The sequence below is a fragment of the Protopterus annectens genome, chromosome 8.part0, assembly GCF_019279795.1.
Source record: "Protopterus annectens isolate FY-2018-M chromosome 8.part0, PAN1.0, whole genome shotgun sequence".
Lineage (NCBI taxonomy): Eukaryota > Metazoa > Chordata > Ceratodontiformes > Protopteridae > Protopterus > Protopterus annectens.
In genome coordinates this window covers 452,680,483-452,706,413 of record NC_056741.1, presented here as the reverse complement: position 1 = coordinate 452,706,413, position 25,931 = coordinate 452,680,483, and the positions used below count along the sequence as shown (strand labels likewise).

Below are 25,931 nucleotides of genomic sequence, written 5' to 3'. Positions count from 1 at the left end.
AAATGAAAGTTCCTACCTTATAAACATCAAAGTTATCAATTATGGCATCAAAGCAGGTGTAGAGATCATTCAGTAATGTGACAACCTGCAATACATCAAAAACAAATGTTATTTTTTGAATGTTTATCTCATTGCCTGCAATATCGCCAGAATGACAGGTTTGTACCCACCACACAAATACATAACAAAGTTGCTATTTCTTTGATCTGTAATCAAATGAATACTTTCAGTCTGTGGCAACAACTTGCTAGTAGTGCCCTAATCAATCAAAATGTAGATTGCATTTCTTTATTATTTCCTCACTAATATGTGCTTTTTAACAGCTGTTACATTTGCAGCTCTTACTACGGATTCTTCCTAACAGATAAACTTGCAGCTTCAGACATTTTATAATTGATAGTATATTTTAATGATATGTTGGTCTTATTATTCTGTTTCTCTCAAAAGATAGACACCATAAGATATTTTGATAGTCTTGATTAGAAATTTTGCAGATGCCAAAACATCTGCCCACTAAATTACTGTATATAAAATGAACTCACTTGCAGCAATCTCTGTGCTAAAATGAATGCAATATGCTTTACATGTTGCCTTAGAAACTTTAAATATTAAAAATCTAAGTAGAAATCCACAAAATGTTTCTGTAAGTATTTATGTTATGGAGTTTTTTTCTCCTTGAGACATTTCTGTACTGTAGTTCAAGTCTTAGTGAGTCTATAATGTTAGAAATAACTGAAGTAACTAAATAACTAAGTGACTATTAAATGGTTATTTGTGTTAAATCATTCAAAGAACTGGCTCAGTCCTCAAACAGATACTGTGATTTCTGCACTTGAACACACACACACACACACACACACACACACACACACACACACACACACACACACACACACACACACACACACACTTCTGAAATTTCCTTATGTTTACAATGGGTCTATATCACTTCATCGAATGCAGATCATTGAACCACCATTTGTTGAACCCCTAATTATCCAAGCTGCTCATTGGTGAATGGAGTTTTCAGTGAAATTTTCCAAGGGCAAACCAAAGGTTGTCCACTATCTGGTATTTGCCCTTTTCCCCACTGTAGTGTGATCACGGAATTGGCATATTTAGGTGGGGTTGAGGGTGTGAAGCCCCCCACCTGGGTAAGTTTTAAATTTGATTATTTTGTTTACAGTCACTAGGGTAGCATATCATTGGTTTATCCTAGGAAAAATTTTGCTGAAAATACTGTTTGGCGATTAGAGGCTTCGATAATTAGGGGTTCAATGAATGGTAGGTCGATGATCTGTCATTCAAGAAAGTGATATAGACCCATTTATGATTATGATGATAGCTAGATGGTTCTTAACATACTTTACAATTAATTCACTCAAGAAAGTCCTGATGAATTATGACATTTCATTCCAAGTCAGGTGCTTCTTTTATCTGTTCCTACAGCTAACCTAGCTAGAGTTCTGAACAGTTATATGTCTAAGATCGCAAACTGAATCCAGAGAATTGCTGCTGTAATGATCATGAAGACATGAACATGACCATCAGTAAGAATTTCACTGTACAGACAATGTACTTGGCAAGGCTTTTCTATAATTTGATGCCAACAAGGTGACAGAATGATTGTTGTAGAACTTTTTATATAAAGTACGCAGGACATGTATTTGGAATATGGGAGGAAAACAGAATATCCAGAGAAAACCCACAAAGGTACAGGTAGGGCATGCAGATTTTATAGAGAAGGCACTGCAGCAGAAATGGCACCACAGGACACAGATGCTAAGCACTGCATCACAGTATCATCTTGATCTGTATTTGTTGTACTTTATGTAACTTTGATGCAGCTGAGAAAGGACCTTGTCATTGAACCCAACAACATACAAAATGAAGTCAATAAAATGAAAACAGTTAAAACCTTTTTCAACATAAATCAGATTACAGTAAGGATTGAGAAATTAGCAGCCTTTTCCAAGTATCTTCACAAATAGAGATGAATCATAACTATCTGGTACAAGCCCAAGATAATAAAATTCATAACATAACATGCCATGGATCAACACAACACAACCAGGGACACCAATTTTTCATTTTTCTGGGAAAAATACTGGTAAATCCCATATGTGGTCTGCCTAAGTATTGGAAAGAAATGTGATTTTAATTAAATTTGGCATTTATGCCAAAGCTTTCCTTTACTCTAACCTGTATTTCTTCTCATACTTTCTGTTATCAGCTTGCTTTATTAACTGGTCTATAACATAGAATCCATTTTAATTTTGCAAATATATGGATGCGGTAGAGAATTCTAATGAAATTATGGCAATGACCAGAAATTACATTTAAAAGTTATTAATTCTTAGATTTAATCTCTTTCATTTTTTAAGAGCCATAAATCTGTGTCTATGGATGTGTCATATACTTGTGAAAAAGGGACATTTCTCAAGTTTAAAATAAATTTTCGAAACATTTCTCTCCTATAAATCTAAGTCTGTTTTTTGTAGCCTTCCCTTTATCCTTTATGAGAGTTGATCAAATTCCTGTCCAGCCATCACGATCATCCTATTCATCTAGTATAGTATCATACCAGTCCTCCATGAGAGGAACCAGTTTGTTAGATTTGATCAACATGCCTTTTCACAGTTCTCCCATTGTCTAGTTCACTAAGTACGGGATACAAGCCCAGTCACATCCTTTATTCTTCCAGGTATACATCTTCCTCTTGGCCAAAACTTACATGATTTACCAAGTCACTTATTTCAAAAGTATTCAGTTTCACTGAGTTATTGTACTTTTGCAGAGATTGTTTTGCAGTAACTTTTCTTATGAAATCAGGCTGATGTCATTATTACATAGCTCGTTTCCTGGCCAAGACAATAACTTAGCTTCCACAATTTGCACTACCTCTATCCCCTACTTTAAGAAACTAGCACCAGCCTCAGCCCATAGTTCCAAATTACTTGATTCTACTGGTATTTTCTGTGCTTTTCTTCTCTTTTGTCTGGTTGTATACCTCCATCTATCCCATTTCAAGTCATTCATTGTTCCTCTTGGAGATTGTCTTCCTTCCCTGTCTTGAGCTAAATATACTTTCCATTCTGTTTTCTATAATAATGTATATTTTGCCATTTCTTAATCTGCATCTGTACTTTCTGTCTTGCAGAGTCATTCCAAGACTATGATCCCACTTCCTTATCTTATATCCTCATTTTTGCCTTCTACTTGGGTTGCTTGCCTTCCAAAAAATAATCAAGGTATGACCTGGGATTTCCTGGCTGTCCATCAGGGTTACTACTTTGATGTATTCCTCTACAGCCACTCTCTCTTCCTTTTGGCTCAACTGGGACTGAAAATCTTCAACACCAGTCTCTTCTTTTAAGCCCCTTCATTGCAGGATACTCCTTCCTGTTGACTGGAGATTAAGGTGGTGAGATAATCTTACTTGTTTTTCTTCAGCTGGATTCTTGCAAATCCATAATCTAAGATAACTAATTGTGGCTCTCTTGTACTCAGTTCCTGGGACTTTTGCCTAGAAATACTATATGTATATAGTCCCTGGAGTATTCCAACACAAACACACACACACACAGTCACATGCTAACATCACTACACTATCATCAGTTCAGCAGAAAAGATAATGCATACTTCTTTTTCATTCTTTCACCATTATTAGGCGTTTGCCTGCAGAGCATAAAGCTCCCAGGATATCTGCCAAAATGGTGACCATGTCTGTGCCTATATTTACAGTCTTCCTGTACCTGGTGAATTCTATTGCCTTCTGCTTTGTGCAACAGCGGTGGAAATAACAGAATATGACATGGTCTCTCTGTGGCCTGCTTGACCTCACTGTGTGATGTACCTTCTCAACTGTCATATCTGTCTCCTTTGGCAGTTTTAGGGTCATCTTTAACTGAATTTTCATATACTATTTAAACAGCGGTCCTGAACTGTTTCAGAAATACTACAAACCAGAAAAGGACCCTTCAGTTTGCTTAGTAATCATCTATGGACCTATGATTCTATACCTTTACAGAATCTCTTTATCCATTCTACCTTGCCTCCTTCATAATTTTTTCTAGCCATGGAACTGATTCTGCCATGTTCTTAAAATAAAAGCATTAAAACACTGAGCATTTGGCTCACACTGCCACACCTCATGGAATCTAGATTCCTCTGTGACTTTGTCGGCTTTCTGTGGGGACTTTTTTTCATACCATACCCCAAATATATGCTGGCAGAGGAATGCCAATGTTTACTTGGCTTAGGTGTGTGTGTGTGTGTGTGTGTGTGTGTGTGTGTGTGTGTGTGTGTGTGTGTGTGTGTGTGTGTGTGTATTAATTTGTGTGTTTACTAGTGAGATGATTCTTGACTTGCACCTGTTGCTTGCTTGGTTACCACCTGATATCCACTCCCATCTTCCAGTAGAAAATGTATTTAATTAGCACTACACTGAGGGATATTACACTGGGGTAAAAACTCAGTAGTGAGAAGATGGGGAGGTCAAAGCACAAGGAATAATAAGGAACATACAGTAAACCTTATCAAAGATGAATTATCAATATATCTCATGATTTTCTTTATTAATTTATCTTCAGCAAATTGTACAATTCCTACTTGTACCACCTGCTCTTAACATGACATGTTTTTTTCAGTAAACAATGTAGTTTTTTTTTTATTTAGTAATTTTAAAATCTTTGAGATAAGACAAGAGGCCAGATGATAAACATTTCTATAAGGTTCTGGTATTCTGTCTATACAAATATCACATTTAATCTGCAAGGCTATGGAAAGCATCATTATGGAATTCATATATAAGGATATAGATAACCTACAGACTCTCAAACCAACTCAATTTGGATTCATCATGAGCAGGTCCTGCCTACTTAACCTAGTTGACTTTTTTGAAAATGTTATGGAAGTAATTGATAAGGACAAAAGAGTACACATTGCATTTCTGTACCCTGCAAAAGCATTCACACTCATGCATCATAGATAATCTCTCCTAGCAAAATGTCAATCCCTATATAACAAATTGGAAAGCAAACTGTCTCACAAATAAAAGCCAGAAGGTTAGGGTGGTTGGCTCTACCTCCTACATAAGACCTACCACTAGCATTGTATCTCAGGGTTCAGTTCCTGAGCTGTGCTTCTATGCATTTACTTCTTGAAGGTCAAAACTAATGTTAAGGGTTTGTGGCTGGCCAAATTTGCTGATGCCAGCAAACTTGGTGCCATCTTAAACTCTCCAGAGGACACCAAGATCCTCCAAGAGGGCCTGTGCCAAACAAATAGCTGGAGTGAAAACCATGGACTACAAATAAATGCCAAGAAGTGCATAATTGTATCCTTTGGCAAGTATGGTTACCATTGTAATTAGCACACTGACAGAACATCCCTGAAAATTGATCTTGCAGTTACAAATCTGGGAACCTAAGCTGATGATGAACTACCCTTTGATCACCACATATCCACTGTTGTAAGTAAGTTATTTTTTCATTGGACAAGTTATATTTAAAGGTACATTCCAGATCCAGGGATTTAACTGTTCCACTGTAGCTGGCACTAATTAGGCTTATCATTGAATATAATGCCCCTTTTGGTACATAACCTGACCAAAAACTAGTCACAACTGGAATGATCACAATGCTTTCTCATTAAAACATCAAGGACCTAAACTGTAAAAACTATTCATACCATCTCAAAGCCTTGTCCCTCTTCTCACTATCCTACAGGCTACTGAGAGGTGACCACTGCCTTGTGCATGCAACTTCAACAGACCCTTTTCTGTTAGACCTATTACACATTTGCAGATCTACTGGTATCATAAACACCCACTCAATGGATCTCAAGTTCATTTACTAAATAAATAAAACATGTTGGAGGGATAAATTTTGATCACAGGGAATGCTTCTTCTATGGAACCATCTTCCACTCCCAGTAAAGCAAAGGACTTCTGTTTCTATTCAAATGTAATTTAAACATATGAATGAGTAACTTCAAATTCAGCCTTGGTTTAACACCCCTGTCCCTCACGGATAGGGGAAACATGTAAATGTACCAACATATCCTTGTTTGACCAATGTATAGGTTATTCATAAACAAAATGTACAGGCTAAAAACTACTGTGGGAATGTAAGGTTAGGCTTCTTAAGATCCTCACAGATCAGTAGTTAAGTAAGTAGCTATGAACCTATAAGGGTATGCATTCTGTCTAGATTTTTCCTCACATCTTTCTTCATTACATATTTTTAAATACACTTATATGACCAGCATTTTAAAAGACAACCAAATAAAATAGCATAACGAGACTGTCATATCATATGTCCTTCCATTTCATTGTTGCAGTATTCCTTACAATAGGGGATCCCTGTCAAGGGCAGCCTGATGTCCGGCAAGTATACCAAAGCCTTTAGCTTGCTAAGGGTACACCCTACACTACATGTATGCTCCCTGCATACAGAGTCCGGCATAAAGACACATTGGATATACCATCTTCAGAACTTATTTGCCGCCAATCTGAATGCCATCGTCATCGATTGTTGGTCTGAACACTTGCTTTGTTTGCTAGTTCACCAAGCTGTCTTCGCTGCTGGGGTTTTCTTCTTATCTTTTTTACTTGGTTTTACTGCTTGTGGGGTTTATGTCATCCAAAAACAGTAAATGGCAGTGTGGGAGACAGATTCCCCATAAAGACCATCATGAGAAGTGTTTATTTTGTCTAGGCAGTTCCCATGACCATACTTTCTGTTCTATTTGCCAGGCTTTCATTCCAAAGACAATGCATAGTTGTCACTCTTAGAAAATCAATTTTGTAAGCGTTTGGCAAAATACTGTGGAAAGAGCTTACCCCTCCAAGGGTCAGACATCTGCAAAGAAGCCCAAGAAAGCTAGGTCTGATTTGTCAGATGTTCCACCTCTGCCAGATGTCTCTGTCAAGGCTAGTGAAAGCCTAGAAGATCACCCGGCTCCTGGTTGGATTCCTTTGCCATGACTGCTCAGAGGCCAGCATGGATCCTGCTTTATGCATGTTCCTAGAGGCTTTGCAGATGTCCACTTCAGATGTTTAGGGAGAACTGTGGCTGATTATTACTGAAGGGCCTAGCGGTGTTCCTCAGATTTTGGTCAGGGAGAGGTATAGATTACAATTATAGAGTGTTGTACTGGGTCTGAACCTTCTACGTTTTACAAGGCTGACATTCCTTTAAAGAAGACACAACAAATAAACATGTTTCTCCTGATCCTAGGCACTCTCAGAATGAATGGCAGAATTTCACTCAAGGTTTGTTTAGTGCCTTTATGGCTTTGAAGCCTTCTCAAGGAGTTTCTGTTCCAGTTCCCCTTGGTCTTCTACTCTTCTTAAGAAGCCTAGGGAACAGCATTCCTCTGAGGAGGAGGAGGAGGAGGAGGAGGATTCTGATAAGGAATCCCTTGCCTTTTTCTCCCAGATTCCTTCTTCCTTAGACTATGGTTTTGAAGAAGAGGAGTCCACTAGTCCTGATTTTCCTTTTGAGGAGATTTCTTTTGGGGACACAATTTCCAGAATGACTGAATTCTTCAAATGCAATTGTGCCCTGGTATCTGAGGTTCAGCAGAGGTATTACAAGTTTTTGCAAGTGGAATCTTCTAGACCTTCTGCTGTTTCTCCTGTCCTGCCTGCATTGTGGGATGCATTTTCTACTGCATCTCAGGCTCATGACTCTCAGCCCCCTGCTCCCAAAAAGCCTGATAGGTTTTATAAGGTGCCAGATGACCACAAGTTCCTTTATAAGTGCCCATCAACTGACACTTCTGTGGTGTCTGCGGCATCTGAGAAGCCATCTAAGTTGCTGCCTTCTAGAAAGTTGCTTTCCTCTGATAAGGACAGTAGAACTATGGAAAGACTGGGTAAGACTTTATCTCTGCTACCTTTGCTTTTAGGGCTGTCAATTATCAGACTCATAAGACAAGATATATTTTGTCTCTTCTATTTCAGGCTTGTCAGGTTATTTCTGACCTTCCTGACTCTGAGGGGAATACTTCTGCTCTCTCCTTGTTAGGGACTTCTTCCCAGGATGTTCGCCACTCTATTAAATGCAGTTATGATGCTGCAGATGTATCTTCTAGGGCTGCTGCTGGGCTGCTGCGTTTGGCTCTGTGCTGAGGAGATATTCCTAGCATTGACTTCAACCTTTGCGTGATTATATTAAGGCTAAGTTGATGGATGCTTCTCTGGATAACAAGCACTTGTTTGGTGCTGATGATGGTGATTTCTTTAAGTCCTTACAGGAAAAGAGTAAGACTACAAGATTTAAAACATATATTTGTTTCTCCTATACTTAAATTCCAAAGGAATTACCCTAATAAGCCAGCCTTTGTTCGTAGGCAGTCTTGCCCTCCCCAAAAGGTAAGAAGGGTGGTAGAAGATCTCCTCCTGCTAAGGCTACCCAGACTTCTGTAGCTCAGAATTCTCCTTTTCCTGACAAAACAGGTGCTGACTGACTATCCTGTGCTTCTCAGCTACATTTCTCTTTACTTTTGTCTTTCCTGTCTCTTCCTGTTTTGTTAAAAATTACTCAAGATTCCTGGGTTCTTTTCACCAAGGGTATTACATGGTCTTGAAATTTCTTCCCCTTTTCATGGGTATTCCTCAGCCCCCTCAGGAACAATTTGCCTTTTTCCCAGAGGTGCTTCAGGATTTCTTGACTCAGGGAACTATCCAGGAAGTTCTAGTCTTTCAAAGGAGAAAGAGGTTTTGTTCCCAAATGTTCATGGTCCCAAGGAAAGAGGGCAGTTGAAGACCCATTCTGCATCCCTCTCACCTAAACACCTTTCTGAAGTTCCCTTCCTTTCAGATGTTGTCCCTTCAGACCTTGCTTCCTCAGGCTTTTCTAGTTCTTCTGGACCTCAATGATGCTTATCATCATATTCCTATTCATCCCCTTTTCAGGAAGTTTTTACATTTCTCTGTTGCTTCCTGGTATTTTCAGATCTCTCCTTTGCCCTTTGTCCCCACTATTGCCCCAATGGTATTCACCAAATGCCTTGCTCCTGTGATTGCTTTTTGTGGGCTAAGGGGGTTACATTTCTTTCCTTACTTAGACGACTTGCTTTTTCAGGCATCCTCTTCAGAGATTCTACTGCAGCATCTCTTCATTTTGCCAGTTGTTTTCTGCAAAGCCTGGGCTTCACTATAAATTTCCAAAGGTCCTTCCTGACTCTTTCACAGGATCCTGTGTTTCTGTGATGCAGGCTCCAGATTGTTCCAATGCTGGAATCCTTACTTCCTCCAAAGGCCTTAACTCTCATTACCTTCTTTTAATCCCTTCTTCCTCTGGCCTCGATTACAGCCAGGGAATTTCTGAAAGTTCTGGGTTTTATAGCCATCACCATTCCTATGCTTCATCTAGCCAAGCTCCACATGAGAAAGCTTCAGTGGTTTCTAAAGTTAGCTTGGCTTCAGCACTCTCAGCCTCTAGATTTCTTAGTCCCTCTTCTTCCAGGCCTCAAGATAGAACTTCAGTGGTGGATTCAGCACTTGTCACTCAATCCAGGGCTTCTTTTTCAACTTCCACTCCCCTCAGGAACTGTTTACAGATGCTTCAGATGTGAGATGAGGGGCTTCCTTTGGCTGACTGAAAGTGCAGGGTCTCTGATCGCCTCAGCAAAAGAAAGACCACATCAATGTCAAAGAGATGAGACCTCTTCTACTGGCGCTTCAGGCATTTCATCCTCTTTTCATTCCAGGGTCCCTCAAAGTACTGACAGACAATACCACAGTGATGTGGTATGTCAACAAGCAAGGGAGAACAAGATCTTATCTCTTGTGCAGGTTAGCACTTCAAGTGTGGGAGCTAGCTAGTCAGCATCAAATGATGCTTCAGGCAGTTTACATTCCCTCAGGTCAGAATGTTGTGGCAGAGCAGGTCCATATCACAATTCACAATCACGAGTGGATGCTTCACAGGAATGTGTTTTTGCACATTTTCCACCAGTGGGGTACTCCTCAAGTAGATATGTATTCCTCCCCTCTGAACAGACAACTTTCTCCTTTTTGTGTCAGACCTCCATGTCCTCTGGTCTGGTAGGTGGTTGACCTCTCTTTCTCCTAGAAGGGGATGCTTCTTTATGCCTTTTCCTTCCCTTCCTCCCATTCAAAAAGTCCTGTTCAAGATAATGCAGGATTCTCTCAAAATCTTGCTGGTGACTCCCTTTTGGCCCAGGCAGCACTGGTTCCCTCTTCTTCTGCATTTAGATTAGGGCAATCATCCCAAGTTACCTCACAGGGTGGACCTACTCACACAAGACAAGGGATTTCTCATCCCTCCCCACTGTCCATTCTTTCACTGACACTGTGAGTGATAGGATTTTGATTCCATATAGATACCTTTTTTCTAAGAACATGCTTAGGGTTCTGCAGGAGGCTGGGAAACCCACTACTAGGAAATCCTACTTAACCAATTGGAAGAGGTTTTCTGTTTGGTGTCTTTCTCAAAACCTGGATCCACTTTCAGTGGATGCTGCTTTGGTTCTCTCTTATCTGGTCAATGGTAGGTTGGCATAGTCTTCTGTTAAGGCCCACTTGTCACCTATTTCTGTCTGTCTGCTTCTAGCACCCACTTAAGCCTCTAGATTTGAAGCTAAACAATTTCTTAAAGACATCTTTCATATTAGTTTTCCCAGAAAACCTGTTCCTCCTTTCGGAGACCATAATTTTATTTTGGAGAAATTGACTCAGGATCCTTTTGAGCCTGCGGCTTCAGCTTCCTTGCAGCATTGTTCTTAGAAGACTGTTTTTTTTTTGGCCCTGACCTCTGTCAGATAGGTATCTGAGCTTCAAGCCCTTATGGCTGTTCCCCCTTTTTAGTTTTCCATAAGCACAGAGTGTCACTTTGTACTAGTCCTTCTTTTATGCCCAAAGTGATGTATTAGTGTTTCTTAATCAGTCTATTCATTTGCCCACTTTTTTCCCTTCTCCGCAGTCTGCTAGTGAGAAGGTTTCATACAGTTTGGATGTGCATAGAAAACTCAGATTTTATTTGGATAAGACCAAAGATTTTTACAAATCTGATCAGCATTTTGTTTCCTTTTGCCCTAGATCTTTGGGTTTGTCTGCTTCTAAACAAACTATTTCTTCTTGGATATCTAAGGCCATTTCTTTTTTTATTCTTTTCATGGCAAGAGCCTTCGTTCTTTTGTTAAGGCTCATTCTACTAGGGCTGTGGCTTCTTCTGGTGATTTTTTCAATGGTTTAGATACTAACTCTTTTCTTGAGGCAGCTACCTGGACTTCTGTGCATACTTTTACCAAGCACTATAAGTTGGATGTAATATCCGGAGATAGGGCTGGTCAAAGTCAAAGTAAACTTTATTGTCATTTAGAACTACACGTGTAGCCTAAACAAAATTTTGTGCATCAGCTCAATTCTTGAGATTACAAAGGAAAGTGAAAGAACACATACAAGTAGAGGAATAAACATAACTAACAAATACAATACTACTGCCAACACAAACAAGAAAGAGCAGACACATTTACTAACACTCATACACGAAAAGAATACCCTCCCCTGAGTTAAATTAACTACCCTTTCTAAAGTAATACAAAACACACTACAGACTGCAACGCTTAAGTTATTTGTCTAATACTGCACTTGAGTGAGTTTAATAATACTGACAATCGATATAATAAATAAATATTCCCCTTACTTGGAATATACGTAAGCATATATTGCTCAAATAAATAAAAATTGACAATATATATCCAGACCCCTGGGACTAGTGCCCAAGTTCAGAAGTCTAATCACTGTAGGGAAGAAACTGTTACCTGCGGTAGATGCTGCGATATCTCCTGCCTGATGCCAGATGCTTAAATAATCCATGCACAGGATGTTTCTCCTGTATTATTTTAGTGGCCTTTTCGATGCTTCTTGCAGAATAAAGATGTATCGATGGAGGACTGAAACCTTTTACCTCCTCTGCAACCCTCACCACTCTTTGTAGGCACTTCCTTTCTGTAACTGTGTAGCTTCCAAACCATACTGTGAAGTTGCATGTGAGGATACTGTCTATTGCACTTTTATAAAATGTGAAGAGAATATGAAGAGGAAGCTTAGCTTTTTTCAGCCTTCTTAAAAAGTGGAGGCATTGGTGTGCTTTCTTGACCAGTTGGCTGGTGTTTCCCAACCACAAGAGATCCTCTGATATGTGTACACCCAGGAATTTCGTAGTCTTAATCCTCTCCACACTCTCACCATTGATCCTGAGCACTGGGTGGTTTGTTCTCCTTTTCCTGAAGTCAATAATAATGTCTTTGGTCTGGTTTACACTCAGGTCATGGTTGTACCCATTGCATCAACTGATAAGAGATGTCACCTTCTCACTGCATGCCCTTTCATCCTCCTTTGTGATGAGCCCCACGACTGTGGTCTCATCAACAGTCATGGGTCAGGATGGTGAATATCAGGTTTTGCTAGGGCCATCCTTCATGGATTCCTAGAGGGTTCTGCTGGTCCTTCCTCCTCCCTTTCTTCTTCATGAGTTTTTGTACTCTCTCTATTGTAAGGAATACTGCAACAGTGGAATGGAAAGGCATAGTACAATTGTGTAAAATCTTACCATAATGGTAGATGTTCTTCTCTTCACTGTTGCAGTATTCACTCCCTCCCTCCCTGGTTCTTTTTTCATCTTGATGTGCTTGGTACCCCTCTAATCCTTGGCCCGGTGTTCCTACTGGGGATCTCAGTTCTGAGGATAGTATGTCTGATGTCAACTTTACGATCTACGCTGTATGCGGGGAGCATATGTTTGATGTATGGCATACCCTTCGCAACCTAATGGCTTTGGTATACTGGCCAGATGTCGGGCTACCCTTGGCAGGGGATCTCCTGTTGTAAAGAATTCTGCAACAGTGAAGAAAAGGACATAAACTGTTATGGTAAGATTTTATACAACTATACTTTTCTGGTGAAAAGCTCTCCATCAGTTTAATGATGTTATTTGTAAAGAATGTATTTCATTAAGGTCTAATAACACAATCTATGAGCCCATCTCTTTATGACTACCTCTCCATATTTACTGGTGGTTTGAACCAACAAAAGATGAGGACCTTGTACTAAATACAACAAAAAGGATAATACTGAGACAGACTGTCTAGATGGGGGGTTATATATCCTTCAGATAACAGCATGTCAAAATCATGGTCTGAAAATAAATCAGAAGTCCAAAAAAAGCAAAGCCAGCACCAACAGAGCATATAAACTTTCTTTTATTGTGGCCACACCATAAAAAATCAGACCAGTTTCGACAACCAAGCCCTCTTCGGTGATAAAATACAAAGCAGAAGTCCCCAATACTTGTACCAAGATTAATTATCATCAATTAAAGAAACATTCAAATTTAAAGCAAAAGACACCATTAACCTCAGGAGCATATCTATTACATGTGATCATTTAACCCTGGGGAAAATAACCCCCCACGTTTAATGATACAACCCTTCTCCTTTTTATTTAATATAGCATGCCATCCCAATTTATTTATCCAATCCCCCCAAACTTTATCAATAATCATAAAATGGAATTTGGCATTGTGATGTTTTAATTTATGTTTATACCAAGCATTTGACATACGCTTAGTGCGGATGTCACTAAGATGTTCAGATATGCGTACATGTATAGACCTAGACATCTGCCCAACATAGAAGGCATTACAAGAACATGTCACCAAACAAACCAGCCAGTCTGACCCACAATTAGCAAAAAATCTCATATCATAAACCTTACTGGTGTTCTTTCTGGAAAATTGTTTTGTTTTTAACATATATTTGCAGGATGAACAATGTCCACATGGGTATGAATCATAAACTTTTTCACCAGTCAGAGTACCCTGATATTCACTATTTCGATCTCTATTCCCACATTTATAATGGTTGAAATGGGAAGCTAAAGTACGTCGTCTCCTATAGGAAAATTGACATCTGGGCAAAAGTAACCCAGACAGTTTCTCACTAGCTAACAAGATGTCCCAATTTTTATCTCTAAACTCCCTAATAACATTAATGTTTCAATGATACGTGGTACCAAACCTAATGACATTCATATCCTCCTGCTTCTTATGATGATATACAAGGGTTTCCAACCTGTTTTTGCCAGTTAACCATCTCTTGGCTGACCTGATATTATTAGGGTGATACCCCCTAGCCAAAAATCTATCAGTAAGATCATCCTCAAAATGATGATAGACATCTGGAGATGAACAAATTCTTTTACTCTCAAAAATTGGGATCTAGGTATATTATCTATACAGTGGCAAGGTGCAGACTTGCAGCAAATAACAAATTATTATATTGTGGATACTTAACGATATATTTTGGATGCCAAAGTATTGTCACTATCCCTTGTGACTGTCACATCCAAAAAATTAATCTGTTGTATATCCACATTAATGGTAAATTCTATCCCCAATTTATTTAAGTTCAAATATTTAACAAATTCAAACAAATAATCTGCCCCACCCCGCCACACTAACCAACAATCGTCCAAAAATCTTCTCCAGATGTCTATCTCAGATAGATATATATTATGCAAACTATCATAAATAAGCAGATCATCTAAGTAGCCCATGAACAAATCAGCATAAATGGAGGCAAAAGATATCCCCATTGCTGTTCCCTGAATCTGCCAAAAATAGTCCCCATGAAAAAAACATTTTTGGTCAGCACATGCTCCACCATGCACAATAACAGGGTATTAAAACCCGGAGGATAGATGTCCACTTTATCTAACCAATATTTAACTTCTAGTCCAGCCCAATGTGGAATATTTGTATACAATGCAGTTACATCTAATGTGCATAGTAGCCAGTGTGTCTCCAACTGAGAATTTTCAATAATATTCAAAAAATCCGTAGTGTCTTGAATTCCAGCTCTAACTAATTTTAACCAAGGCTGCAAATATTCAGTTAGAAATGCTGATAAAGGCTCTGTCAAAGAGCCATTACCAGACACTACTGGCCTACCAAGTGGTTTAGTCAGGTTTTTGTGAATCTTGGGCAATAAGTGAAGGATCTGCTGCTGAGGATCATCCACTGTCAAATGTTGTTTAACTTGTAAGGAGACAACCTCTTCTTCACAGGCCAAATCTAAAAAAGTATCTATCTCTTTCTTCAGCTTATAAACAAAGGGGTTGTGTCTAGATCTAGAGATGTCACTGCCCCCCTTTACTCAGCCCTTATTAAACCATTCAATTAATATAATACCCCCTTTGGCATATATTTGCAAGAGACATGGAACAACTGGAATGCCCACAGAGATATCTGCTAAAAGGAAACAAGGCCTAACCCACATGTCCTACATGGACCAACTCAAAGCCCTGTCAGTATACTCGGTATCCTACAGACTGCTAAGAGGTCACCTGTGTCTGGCATACAACGCAACCTCTGACCCATTACTGATAGGTTTACTGTACATCAGCAAGTCAAATGGAATTAGCAATACTTGGTCCAGGGATCTAAACTTCTTCTGCTACATCAACAGAATAGTTTGGAGGGATAGGTATATTCGGAGGGGATATTCCCCAATCACATAAAACAAAGTTCAGCCCTGTTCATTTTGAAGTGCAGCTTAGATCTATGGATGTGAAACAGAAAATGTACCTCAGGACTGCACCCTGTACTAATAATACACAAATGGAGCTCCTAAATACTTTATCCTATGCATGGGTCCCCTCAAATTATCTATGGTGTGATTCCAGTTGTTGTCATTAGGGGTAATATATAATTATCACACATGCGATGGGTAAGGCCAATCTATAACCAAATGGGATGGGTTATTTCAAGCACAAAAACAGAGTAGTTTTGCAGGCAATTTTGGATATTAAGTGTGATGGGTATTCAACCAGAGCAGACAAAAAATATCTGGCTGTTCAGTTTCCATATTACCTTATTTCTGGACAATAACTAGTAGGGATGATATGCTGACAAGGCTGGTTTATATATATATATATATATATATATATATATATATATACATATATATATATATATATATATATATATATATATATATATATATATATATATATATATGTGTGTGTGTGTGTGTGTAAGACAGAGAGAGAGAGAGATATAAATAGATATAGATATAAATATCTATATCTATATCTATATCTATATCTATATCTATATCTAATCTATATCTATCTCTATCTATTTATATATATATATATATATATATATATATATATATATATATATATATATATATAATATATATATATGGGTCTACTGTATATAATCGAAAACTCACTTTTTCAAAATTAAACGGTAGACCCATGGTTACGCGAAAGTGCACTTCCGCAAACATCAGTTCAATGAACCGATAAAGAACAGAGAAACATTGTTTTTGCAGGGGGCAAGCCCCCATGCACCACCCATGTGGGGGGCTGTGCCCACTACCCCCCCACTTAAATATACCAACTCCGAGATTGTACTACAGTTGGGAAATACATAAATTCCCTTTCCCCACTGTAGTGTGCTTCGGCACCTGTGTTTCTTAATGGTTTGTTGAACCGTACTTCGCGGAAGAGCACTTTCGCGTAACCACCGAGGTTCCACTGTTAATTTTCGAACAAGTGCATTTTCTGTCTTTTACAGTAGACCCATATATATCTATATCTATATCTATATATATATATATATATATATATATATATATATATATATATATATATATATAATCTCGAAATTCTGAAACATCAAATTTCATATGATCAGTGTTTCAGAATATCGAAATTCCGAAACAAATCCAAAAAAAAAAAAAAAATAACAATTTAAATGTTTATGCAGGGGGACAAGTCCCCCTGCACCCCCCACCCCCACACTCCCACTTCTTAAATATTACATTTCCGAGATCATGCTACAGCGAGGAAAAGGGAAATCTCCCATTCTGCACTGCATGCAGACCTTCATTCACAATGTCGGGATTCCGAAAGTTCGATCATATGGTTTCGGCCATATGAAATTCGATCTTTCAGGATTTTGGCATTGTGAAGTGTCCCCATAAATATATATATATATATATATATATATATATATATAGATATATATATAGATATATATATAGATATATATATAGATATATATATATATATATATATATATATATCTATATATATATATATATATATATATATATATATATATATATATATTTATATACATATATATACATACATACACATATATGGATCTACTTCGGTAGATCGAACATATTACAAGTTCGAACTATATATGGCCGAGACCATATGTTCGAACTTGTAACAGTTTGAACACTGAAGTAAAAAGAGAAAAAAAATGACAAAAAACAAAATTAAACGTCCCCACAACCCCCTTACTTAAATATACCAACTCCGAGATTGCACTACATTGTGGAAAAGGGAAATCTTCCCATTCTGCTCTGTACGGAGATCTCCATTCAGTCCGATCGAACATTTACAAGTTCGAACATATGGTCTCAGCCATATGAGGTTCGAACCTGTTATATGTTCGATCTACTGAAGGGGACCCATATATATATATATATATATATATATATATATATATATATGGTTACCTATCAAAACATCTACTCTTCATAACATCTAAACTAAAAACATCAAGAGCATAATATCTAAACTTCAAAACATCTAAAACTCATAACATTGAAAACTACAAAGCAACCATAAATAACATCCCAAAGAGTTTTTACTATGTTTATGCAGGGGGAAAGCCCCCTGCACCCCCCCATGTGGGGGGCTCTGCCCCCCCTTGTAAATTAAATATACCAACTCCAAGGTCACACTACAGTGGGGAAAAAAGTTAATTTCCTAACCACACTCTAGTGCGACCTTGGAGTTGGTATATTTAATATATGGGGGGTGTGGGGGGTGCAGGGGGGCTTGCCCCCCTGCATAAAATAGAAAACAGTGTGTAGGATGTTATTTATAGTTGCTTTGTAGTTTTCAATGTTTTGAGATTCGCTGTTATGAGTTTTAGATGTTTTGAAGTTTAGATGTTATGGTATTGATGTTTTGAGTTTAGATGTTATGAAGAGTAGATGTTTTGATAGTAACCATGTACATACATAGGACATTTCAAAACCGAGCAATTTCTCTATAGAATAAATCTTCTTTGCAATAATTTCCTGTGCATTATGAAAGTCTCTCTTCTATAAATCCTGAACTCCGGGCTATGATTCATTGAGCCTATCCCCAGCGAAGGTCAGAAAGACTCGTACTGAAGGCTGAAGAAGATCTCAATAACACAGCTGTGCTGAGTCAGTATCATTATCTAGGTGTACAAACAAATATGCTCAACATACGATACCTGCATTGGTGTACTCTCTGCTGACAGTGCAGTAAAACCCACAATATCGCTGAAGTAAATAGTAACGCTGTCAAAGGCTTCGGCTTGGACTGTCTCTCCCCTCTTTAGCTGCTCAGCCACAGAACTGAAAAAAATGAAAGTATACCAGTTAAGTGGGTGTACTTAATTTTATTATTATTACATGTTATGCAGACATGAAACAAAAGTTAAAGGTCATCAGTAGTTGGAATTTTTGCACTTTTCAGCTTTTTACCTCATTCTTTTATGAATTATTGTGTTATCCATTTGTGTACAAAATCCCTTATCTTCAGATTTTCTAAGACATGCCGGATGGCGGGCAAATTTAAATGCTCCATACATGCTGTGTTTACCTTTGGCTTTATTACTTAGGTACTGGCTGAAAATGCTCCAGTGTAGACGAGTTCCTTACTTAGCAAACAGCTTTTAAAATGAAACGTTAATTAGTTTAGAGTAACAGACTTCTAGCTGCATCTCTAAAGTTGCTAGTGATGACAAATGTCTTCATATCTCAGCACAAAAAATGTAAAGTGAAGCTGAATAGTTCATTCAACTCGGATGTTATTTTAGACCCCCTTAATATCACACAAAATAAATATTTGTTTTTTTTTAAAGAAATTTGTTGAAAATCAGCACAACATATGCCAGCCTTCTGAGAGAGCACAAAGCTACCTGCTGTACCACTACGACACTCTTCTACATTAACTGTTACCGTGAAATATTGTAAAAACACATAAAAATAAAGTACTTATTATAGGATGGATATTCACTGATTATAAGCATCTTAAACTGGGAATGTGATGGATTGTCATGTGCTTGTGATTATGACTGCTGTGTATACTAGAGTGTCTGTGTTTGAAATTGGTTCAAAGGAAGCAGAAACATACATTTTAAGTCCCAAACTGACTGTAATAAGTTGGGTTATGCAAAGGAGAGATAATGGCAGTTTGATGTGTGAAATTGCAAAAAAATCATAATTCTGAGTCAGCGGTACAGACTGGGAGTAATTTTTCAAACTCTCCTTGCAACATCTTGGAGAAATAATAGATAGGCAGGAAGTACAGGGGGAACCTCCAAAGAAACCAATTATTAAAGAAATTATTTCAAGACTGTTCAAACCACTGGGAGCAAATTTGAGATATTCAGAATTTTGACATATTTCTTCCAATACCTTGACTGATTTGTAGATGTAATGGAACATGGAAAATTTACTTCTAATAATAGTTTGATGATGTTTTTCAGTTCTGCCCAACTTTGTGTGAAATTCATTTCTTACAGATAAAATGGTTATAGCAAAATTGGGCACATTCTTGTCTTTCCACTAATATGCAATGTTTGCATATGAAACAATCTGGACAGTAAATATGGCAGAAAAATATTAGCAATGGAATTTATTATTATGTAGGAAATTATGACAATGCCAGACGTTTGCAGACTCCCAGTCTTATTGCATTTCTGTTTGCAGAGCATAATTTCTGATGGAGTGATAGATGATAGCACAAATATGAAAAGGAGTCATGGATGGTGTAATTTTTGCAGGAATGGGTCCTGGACATGAGAAGGTTAATAACCATAGATTGAAATACTCCCATGTACCACATGAATTCCACTTCAGTCACAAAGGACAATAATGTGGATGACAGACTGCACTGTGTTATGTTGTCAAATATAAACCCAATGCTCTTTTTACACTAAACTTTTTTCTACACTTACCTTCTTTGAATCATTAAAATACCTACAGTAAAGCATAAAAATACACACAGACACACAGATACACAGACACACAGACACACAGACACACACACACACACACACACATATATATAATATCTATCTCTCTCTTTCTATAAATATATATATATATAAAATCTCTCTCTCTCTCTCTCTCTCTCTCTCTCTATATATATATATATATATATATAAAATATCTATTGTCTCTCCCTCTCACTCTCTCTCCCTATATATATATATATATATATATATATATATATATATATATGTATATATATATATATATATATATATATATATATATATATATATATATATATATATATGGATCTACCTGACTACGTCGAAATGGCAAAACAGCGAAAACGACTTCACCGATGCCAGAAGATCGACAAGGCAGAAGACCGACGGAGGAAGACACTGACTCTGAGAACACTGAGATGGGGAAAGGATGTGTAAGTATGCGGTAGTGACGGACGTTAGGGTGCGAGTAAGGTAAGTGTGCAATGTTGACGGTCTGTAGGGATAGGGGTGGGATAAGTGAGTTAGGGTTAGGGCACGGGTTAGGTGAGGGTGAGTAAGGTAAGTGCGATGTTGGCGGTCTGTAGGGGTAGGTGGGATAAGTGAGTTAGGGTTAGGGCAGGTTAGGTAAGGGTTAGCAGTGAGTTAGGTTAGGGTGCAGTAGTGATAGTTTTGGGTTAGGCGGGTTAAGTGAGTTAGGGTTAGGGCGCGGGTTAGGTGAGTGTGCGATAGTGACGGACCTTAGGGTAAGGGTTTGGGTTAGGGTTGTAGATAGTTGGGTATGTATGGGTTATTGTTGGTTTGTAAGGATTTTGGTGTGCTTGTGTTGTGTGTGTGGGTTTTGGATAGGGGATTTGTTTTGTTTGTTGTTATGATGTGTATGTATGAGGAGTCGTGTTTGTGAACTGTCGATTATGTGTATGTATGAGGTGTCGTGTTTGTGAACTGTCGATTATGTGGTGTCGGTAAAGTCGTTTTCGCTGTTTTGCCGTTTCGACGTAGTCAGGTAGATCCATATATATATATATATATATATATATATATATATATATATATATATATATATATATAAAATATCTATTATCTCTCCCTCTCTCTCTCTCCATATATATATATATATATATATATATATATATATATATATATTTATATAATATCTCTCTCTCTCTCTCTCTCTATATATATATATATATATATATATATATATAGATATATATATATATACATATATATAAAATATCTATTATCTCTCTCTCTCTCTCTCTATATATATATATATATATATATATATATATATATAGATATAGATACATATATTCCTTCTTTGCTTTAAATGTAGGCTGCAGTATTACCTTTACTCCATAGTACATTCACTCCTCACTCTTTCCCATCTCTCACACTAAGGATGCTCTCCCTTCTCTTATCACACACTCCAGATTCTACACTGATCACCAGAAGTTTTGTTATCCAGTCCGCGTGGCCGCGGTGGTGCATCGGTTAGCGTTGCTGCCTCACAGCAAGAGGCTCTCCGGTTCAATCCTCGGCTGAGATGCCTTCTGTGTGCAGTCTGCATGTTCTCCCTGTGGTTGTGTGGGTTTCCTCCTCCAGTTTCTTCCCACATCCCAAAGCCATGCTGCAGGTGGATTGGACACTCTAAACTGACTGTGTGTGTGTGTGTGTGTGTGTGTGTGTGTGTGTGTGTGTGTGTGTGTGTGTGTGTGTGTGTGTGTGTGTGTGTGTGTGTGTGTGTGTGTGTGTGTGTGTGTGTGTGTGTGTGTGTGCACCTTCAGTGGAATGTTGGGTGCCCGGCTGGTATCTCAACACTGTAAAACTCCACTGCCAATCATGAGCAGACAAGGTGATCCACTGTGGCGACCCCTAACCAGGAAAAAGCCGAAAGAAGAAGATATTCATCATCTTAGCAAATCTAGTAATGTATTTTATCATCAGCTTTGGCTTCCAAGTAATTTTTTTGTCCTGTGTTTTCATTGTGCTTTTTATGAGGCATTATTTCACTGACTACTATAGTAAAATAGAGTCATTTATTTGCAAACACTGGCTTTATCATAGTTGTGTGCAATTATCTTAATGGAAAAATAAATAATGCCTTTTATTTTGGATTGTGTTTATAACAAGAAAAATATGAAAACTGGAGGCCTATAAACTTTTATTGTATAAATAGACATTAAGTTGTATAGATTCACTTTTTAGACATTTAACAGTTCCAGTACTCTGACATCAAGCAGTCACAACACACACTTGTTTGGAGTAACTTATGAGAATGATCTATTTTTTATGGGTGTCCAAGTATTTGAGAGGGAGGGGGATTTTTAGCTTTAAGGAATGGGAAGGGAGTCTTACGGCTAGGGACTGTTAACATGTGTGCTGGGCTGGAACCATAGAGCCAGGGGAGGGGGAGTCCCCCACTTTTACAGCTGCAAGACCTGTCAGAAAAAAATAATGAAGTGGTTTTCATGCTTCTGTGGATTTGCACACAGAAGTTAAACTAGCTGTTCTTGTTCTCTTATTGCTCTGTGTTACAGGAGTTATGCTGTTGCTATGCTGCCAGAGCCAGAGTCATACCGTTAAGGAGAGTTTTGTTCTTTTATTTGCAGGAGTTATGGTGTGTGTGTGTGTGTGTGTGTGTGTGTGTGTGTGTGTGTGTGTGTGTGTGTGTGTGTGTGTGTGTGTGCATGTGTGTGTATGTGCGTGTGTGTGTGTGTTTGTCTGTGCGTGTGTCTGTGTGTAACATGCCCCCAGTCAGGTATACCTGGTGGCTAGTGTTACTCAGGCTCAAACAAGACATGAATTCCCCACCCATACCACCACTTGTGATTCAGAGAGTTGAGTCCATAGCTCTCAATTGTCCAGATTTTCACAGAATATTTGACTCATACTTTTGTTCTGTTCCTCTTAGCATTTGTGGTTTTCTGGCAAATCAGTGAGAACTGAATTCACTAAATAATGATAGCCCTTTTCAGTTTCAGTCTTCCTATCTTTCAGGAAAGACATGGTAACACAAAACAATATTTTAGCAACTTTCTAAGATTATACAAGCAATATTTAAAATGTTTCCATGTTTTGGGCCTTTGGCCGCCTCCAAGTAAATTTTGGCTTTTTCCATATTTCTTGTGCTGTGAAGTTGAGAGATTTAGTTGATTGTCAAATGGATTTTACAAGGAGCTGAGAGCTTCAGGGGAAGAGAACTTTAGTGCTACTTATGCTAAGTCACTTGCATTGTTAGTAGCAAAACAGGTAGTATACTTTCTTTTGATGCAGAAGGCTTTAGGTTCTACTCCCACAGTATGCAGATGGATCACTAATAATGTCCTTTGTTGCACTTTACAGGGAGTGGATGCTGCAGTCCTATGAATGTCCTCCTTTGGAGGAGTTACCTAGTAACTATGTTTCTGTTATCAGTTTGCCATCCATTCCCCAATGCAAAATTACTAGCATATCATTTTTTAATGTAGCATAGGCAATTTATTCTTCAAGGGCAACAGACCCTTTATTTGTAGATGAAGCAATGAAATATAAAGTTGTTTGCTAGCAGCAACCTCTTCATTAGTTACAGATCCCTTTAATGTGGAATTATTTAGATGACTTACTTCTGCAGAGATTTTGCATATTTATTGATATTGGTAGATTGTAATGACAGAAGTTTAAATGGCCTTTTATGGTTGAAATTTTCTGAAATTGGTAGTTTTCCCATTATTAGTTCATACATTTTGTTTCATTGCTTACTAGAAGACTGTTCCAAACTACACATTTAAAACACATTCTAACAAGTGGTGCTGTATTATAAAAAGAATATAATTTAAACAGTCAGGTTAATACAATCAGGAAGGTGAATGAAAGAACGCAAACGTGTATGTTGCTCACAGGATGCAGGAAATCAAAACAGAGGAAGAGACCAGTCACCAATGGAATCCCCCAGGGTTCGGTGCTGAGACTTTTTCTGTTTGGCATATACATCTCAAAAGTAGAAGGAAATACCAAAGGGCTTTGGCTGACTAAGTCTGAGATGACTGCAAGCTAGGAGCAGTTATTGAATCCCCAAATGACTTAGCCATCATGCAGGAAGGTTTGTCCCAAACAATAACTGGTGCCAGAATCATGATTTGAAACTAAACTCTAAGAAATACATTATCGGATCCTTTGGGAAGTCATCTACTCCAAGGAACTGCCAAATTCACAATGCCTCATGAGAACTGACCCAGTTGCTTGGCATTTGGGAACTTGTGTGTACCGTGACCTAACTTTTGACCAACATGTGCCCAGAGTCATAAGAAAATCTTTCTATATTGCACAGCTTATAAACAAATTGATTTTGACTAGATCTAGAAATGTTATTGTCCCACTTTATAAAGCCCTCATTAGGTCAATCATTTTGTATAATGCCCACTTTGACATGTATCTGTTCAGACCCATGCAACAACTGGAATACCCACAGATATACCTTACTAAAAGGATACAAGTCCTAAACAATAGGGCTTGCATGGACCACCTCAAATATTTATCACTATACTCAGTAGGCTATAGAGGGCTTAGAGGTGACATGTCTGGCATGCAAAGCATCCCCTGACCTAATACAGATGGACCTACTGAACATCGGCAAGTCAAATGGCATCAGTTAATCAGTCTAGGTTTCTTAACTGAATGTTGTGGACCACTGTTCCAGAACAGACTATCCATTCAAGTAAAACAAAGCTCATCCCTGTCCATATTCAAATGCAACTTGGCTCTAAGGATGGGTAATAGAAAATGTACTCCAGGATTGCCCCTCATGCCACTAATGGATAGAGGCAGTTCCTAAATGCTGCATCCCTTACATGGGTCCCCTCAAATTATCTGTGGTATGATCACAGTTATTCTCACTAGGGATAATATACAATTATCAGGCATGGGATAGGTAAGACCAATCAGCAAATGTTAATTCAAGCACCACAAGGGAATTGGCTAAGCTTAAAACTTCCTCCAAGTGAACCTATGTTGTGGTAGTAAATAGTTTTAAAAAATTGCCCTTTTCAGATCACTAAGTGCCCCTCTCACCCCCCCCCCCGGTCTTCAACAGTTTCCAGCACCTCTGACAGTGAAGGAGCTCTTAGGTTTATGAGAAGGGGATTTAGGTTTATGAAATGGAAAAGGAATTTCATGTCTAGGAAACAAGTAGAGAGTTTTAGGGTTGGAGTTAGGGTTCTGCTAAGGCTATGGAAGCCAAATGTTGAGATCGAGTTAGTGAGAGTTTGAACACTTGCTTATTCATGCAAATGGCAATGATAAAGTGTTTCTCAAGAAAACAGCATGTGAATGATTGTTGCAGACCCATTATATATATATATATGGAATAAATATTTACTTTTTATGTTATAATGAGATTTTACCTCACCTGTATGAAGTCATATACTGATGAAAATATAGCACCTCCTGCTAGTTTTTTGCTTGAGATATGGTTATAGGTATGATCACATGCTCATGTAAAATGTGAAAGAAAACAAAGTTATGAGCATACGTATTCATATTTGTAAGAAGCAATATAACACCGGTGAATTAATTACAGTCTGTGCTACAGCTCATTCTGTAAATATGAAAAGTGAGTTGCCAAATACTTTTTCTGCGAAAGATTCAGAGTACATGCTTATATATTTCCTCCGAACAAAGAACCTTCCTGATAATAAGCTGACAACAGTTTTTGGGATGCCAAGAAATTCACATGGACAGAGAAGCCAGAGAGGTGAATCTTTGAAGCTATGTCAAGAACACACAATAAGGGGGATCGGGGAGACCTAATCATAATTATTTGTAATGCATACAGCTTTAGCTGTCCTGATA

General features: G+C 38.1%; 1 protein-coding gene across 1 annotated transcript in view; it reads right to left on the bottom strand.

Annotated features, from left to right (window-relative positions):
* The window catches only part of NPR1 (natriuretic peptide receptor 1), a 3,300,976-nt gene that overhangs the window by 226,788 nt on the left and 3,048,257 nt on the right, over positions 1 to 25,931 (bottom strand). The window contains exons 17-18 of the mRNA XM_044079969.1: positions 18,330 to 18,453; positions 17 to 85 (exon numbers count right to left, since the gene is read on the bottom strand). Coding sequence (XP_043935904.1) covers positions 17 to 85; positions 18,330 to 18,453 — 193 coding nt within the window. The remainder of the gene's footprint in view (positions 1 to 16; positions 86 to 18,329; positions 18,454 to 25,931) is intronic.